Below are 3,645 nucleotides of genomic sequence, written 5' to 3' on the forward strand. Positions count from 1 at the left end.
TACCCCACGATTTATTTAACTTATTTTCGAAGGAGTGGCTCTAGGCTTACCCTTTAGTTTATCAGTAACCTTGCAAAAAATTAAAAAAAAAAAAATGACAAATGAGTTTCGAGAGGTGTCTTTTCGTTGTTTTCTACACACAAACGACAGAGTAGGCATTTCTATTTTTATTCCATCCCTTGTATTTTTCCGGTATTTGTTTATGGCCTTTGGACATGACTCTTGAATCTTTCTGGCTACACATCACTCAAACCCTCACCTTCTCCTTTTCTTGAAATCAACTATCAATGGAGGAAAACGCAGGAAGATCGACAACAGAGCCAAGTAACGAATCACCCAGTCAGTTTTATTAGCACATATTAGATTTGATTCAAAGCGGTGGCGTATACTAGCGCACTATAGAAGTCTATAACAGTTGTGAAATACAGTAGAATTTTACAATAATTCATAACTGGATTGTAATAATTTCACTAGTTTTTTTGTTTTTTTATAATAATTTCACTTTCTTTTATTTATTTATTTTCTTTTTTATAATAACCACTTTACTTTTGACTATAAGCTTACTTGTGAAAGCAACTACGGCCCCCTTCCACGAAGGAGCACTCAACCAATGAAAGCAGGAAAATGACCCTCCACCATTTCTCCTTGTATATAGCTATAGTTAAAGCCCTCACTACTAATTTTATTATACCAAAAAGGATACATTAATTTAAAACTATATAAAAAAAATGTCCCTAAAAACCTTGTGATTGCAATGGATGTAATTGTGTTATACATACATAAACGAATAATAATAATAATAATATATTATGAGTCAATAAACAAAAGATTGGGGCCCGTTTCTTCACTTTGATCAGACAAGGTCATGACCACCGCCTATGAAGCTGTTTTCTGACGAGGAAGTGCAAATGGTGATCATACCGTTACAGTCAGACACACTATCTTGCAAGCTCAGCAAGAGATGCGAAGTGCTAAAACTCATCGTAGGTTTTGCTCTTGGGACAAGAGGGACCTCAGCTTCCCCAACTAGCATCTGGACCACACCCCTCATAGTGGGTCTAGCCATTGGGTCAGGGTGCGAACAAGCTAACCCAACCAGCAAAACCCTCCTCATCTCGCTCTCATCAAACTGACCCTCAAGCCTATCATCAGCTGCCGCTAGCAATCTGCCTTCTCTGTGTAAATTCCAAACCCATTCCACCAAATTCCCATTAAGCGTAACTTTCCCAACCCCACTAGTCTCTTTTTCGATGGGTCTTCTCCCACTAGCCACTTCAAGAACCACAGCTCCATAACTAAATACATCGGTTTTCTCCGTTGCTCTCCCTGTTAATAGATACTCGGGAGCTAAATACCCCATTGTACCAGCAGCTACTGTTGCATCTGGCGATTTATCATGCTCAATTTGCCTGGCCAATCCAAAATCTCCTAATCTTGCATTGAACCCCTCATCCAACATAATATTGCTGGTCTTAATATCTCTATGAATCACCTGGTTTTCACATTCTTGATGCAAATAAGCTAGAGCAGAAGCAACACCAAGTAAGACTTTACGCCTATGTGGCCATGGCAAAGGCGTTCTTGCCTCAAACAAAGCTTTATCAAGACTCCCATTGGGCATCAAGTCATAAACTAGCAAAATCTCACCTTTTTCATGGCACCAACCTTGAAGCCGAACAAGATTTCGATGCCTTAGAGTCCCAATTATCGACAATTCAGATAAAAACTCATTCTTTCCTTGACTGTTATGACTACACCGCTTCACCGCCACAATGTCACCAGTCTCCGGCAATATACCCTTATAAACAATACCAAATGCTCCATGACCAATAATTCTATTCGCATTAAAGCATTTAGTAGCTGATTTAAGCTCTCTGTAGCTAAACTCCTTGGGCATTTTGATAACCTCTGATGCAAAAGACTCTGACTCTTTTACAAGCTTGGACCTTTTAGAGAAAACCCAGATAAGAACACTGGCGACGATAACAAAAAAAGCACTAGCAGTCACCACCCCTGCAACAGCCCCTGCACCCTGCTTGCAGAGCTGATTATGACACGAATCAGACTTAGCACTCTTACCACCAACTGACTCTAAACCACTAGGAGCCAAAGTTGGTGGCGGGGACTTAACAGAATTGGCCGTTGGATTCATCAAACTAGCCGTTGGAGGTGGAGGTACAGGAGAAGATGACTCAGAACCTGGACTTAACTGAAAAGATGAACTGAAACTCCACCACTCAATACTATGAACCTCTGTACTTCCTTGAGTAGACCCAGAAAAACCAACATACATAAAATCATTAACATACTGGTCCAAGTCAAGATTAAAAGACAAGATTGGTTCTTTGGGCTTAAGATTTGAATATGAAACAGAAATGTTAAAGCTTAGGTTTGTACCATCATAATCGATCCAAGCATTAACAAGATCACCACTTTTTAAATCAATATTAATAGCTCCTAAATCACCAATTTGTGTAGAAACCATACTACTTAGATCCAAACCCACATGGTTCCCATTAATGTCTTTAAACTCCACGTCCATTAAAGTATCAAACTCGACCGCCACAAAACTGGAAGCAGCCTTTGGCATGTCGTTGGTGTTGAGGAGTCCAAGGAAGCCGCCGGCAGCACCGAGGGTGTCGGAATCAGGCGAGAGGACAAAAGCTAGGCCACAGCCGATGGAGGAAGGGTTCAGATTAGTAACAGAAAAGGAGAAGAAAGTGGAGAAGCTGGTGATGGCGTGAGTGGAGGGCTGCCGGAATCTGATGGGTTTAGAGTAGAGAACTTTTCCGGCGCCAGAATTGGGGACGGCGAGGTCACGAGTGAGACGGACGTTGCCATTGTCTAAGTGAGCGTCGCCGAGGAGCTTAAGACTGCTAAGTGTTAAAGTACCGAAGTCAAAATCAGTCGATGTTGCTTCGGTTCTTAACAGTACTAAACAGAGGAGGAGAAACAGAGGAAGGGATAAAGTACCAATGTCCGAAGTTTTGCAAGAGAGAGACATCAAGACATTAACATTATAGAATTGACTGTTTGAGGTTTATTGGAGAGGTGAAGAGAAGGGGATTGAGAACGCTTCACGGGTTTTGTCAGCGAGTGAGAAAAGAACTAGAAGCAGAACAAAAACGGAAGCAAGCAAGGAAACAAAGGGATGGTGTGCGAGTGAGGGAATCCGAAGAGAGGTGAGGAAGACAGGTAGAAGTGCGGGACTGACACGTGGCCATACGTAACGGTTATTTTTTCGGTGAAGAGGAAACGTTTTTTCCCCTCCTGCCCTTTTTGTTTGCTTCACACGGTTGCATGGTTGCACGTAGCAGTAAAAGTCATGAATGGCCGCCCTTTACGGAAATTGGAGTTGCTAATCAGACTAAAGTAGGGTAAAAAAAAGAGACAGAGAGATTCATCGAAAGCATGCCCGGTTTGCATTATTGATGCAAGTAAAAAACAGAAGAGAAAGTACAGAAAACCTGAATGTTTGGTATTAGAAGTTAGAAATATTATTTTTATATATTCTTAGATAAAAAATATCTTTAAAAACAGTTTAGATAAACTTGAGCTGCTTAGCAGTCTAATCAGACATCAAGATAGCTTCGTGTAATTTTATGTTAATGGGATGACATAAACATGGTTGTCTTTTGCTGAATC

General features: G+C 40.9%; 1 protein-coding gene across 1 annotated transcript; it reads right to left on the reverse strand.

Annotated features, from left to right (window-relative positions):
* Positions 1 to 788: 788 nt before the first annotated feature.
* LOC105111071 (L-type lectin-domain containing receptor kinase VIII.1-like) lies at positions 789 to 3,183 on the reverse strand. Its single transcript, XM_011006317.1, has one exon. It carries the CDS (start codon positions 3,002 to 3,004, stop codon positions 854 to 856), a length of 2,151 nt encoding a protein of 716 aa, XP_011004619.1. The 5' UTR covers positions 3,005 to 3,183; the 3' UTR covers positions 789 to 853.
* Positions 3,184 to 3,645: the final 462 nt, after the last annotated feature.

The sequence above is a fragment of the Populus euphratica genome, unplaced genomic scaffold, assembly GCF_000495115.2.
Source record: "Populus euphratica unplaced genomic scaffold, PopEup_1.0 scaffold570.1, whole genome shotgun sequence".
NCBI lineage: Eukaryota > Viridiplantae > Streptophyta > Magnoliopsida > Malpighiales > Salicaceae > Populus > Populus euphratica.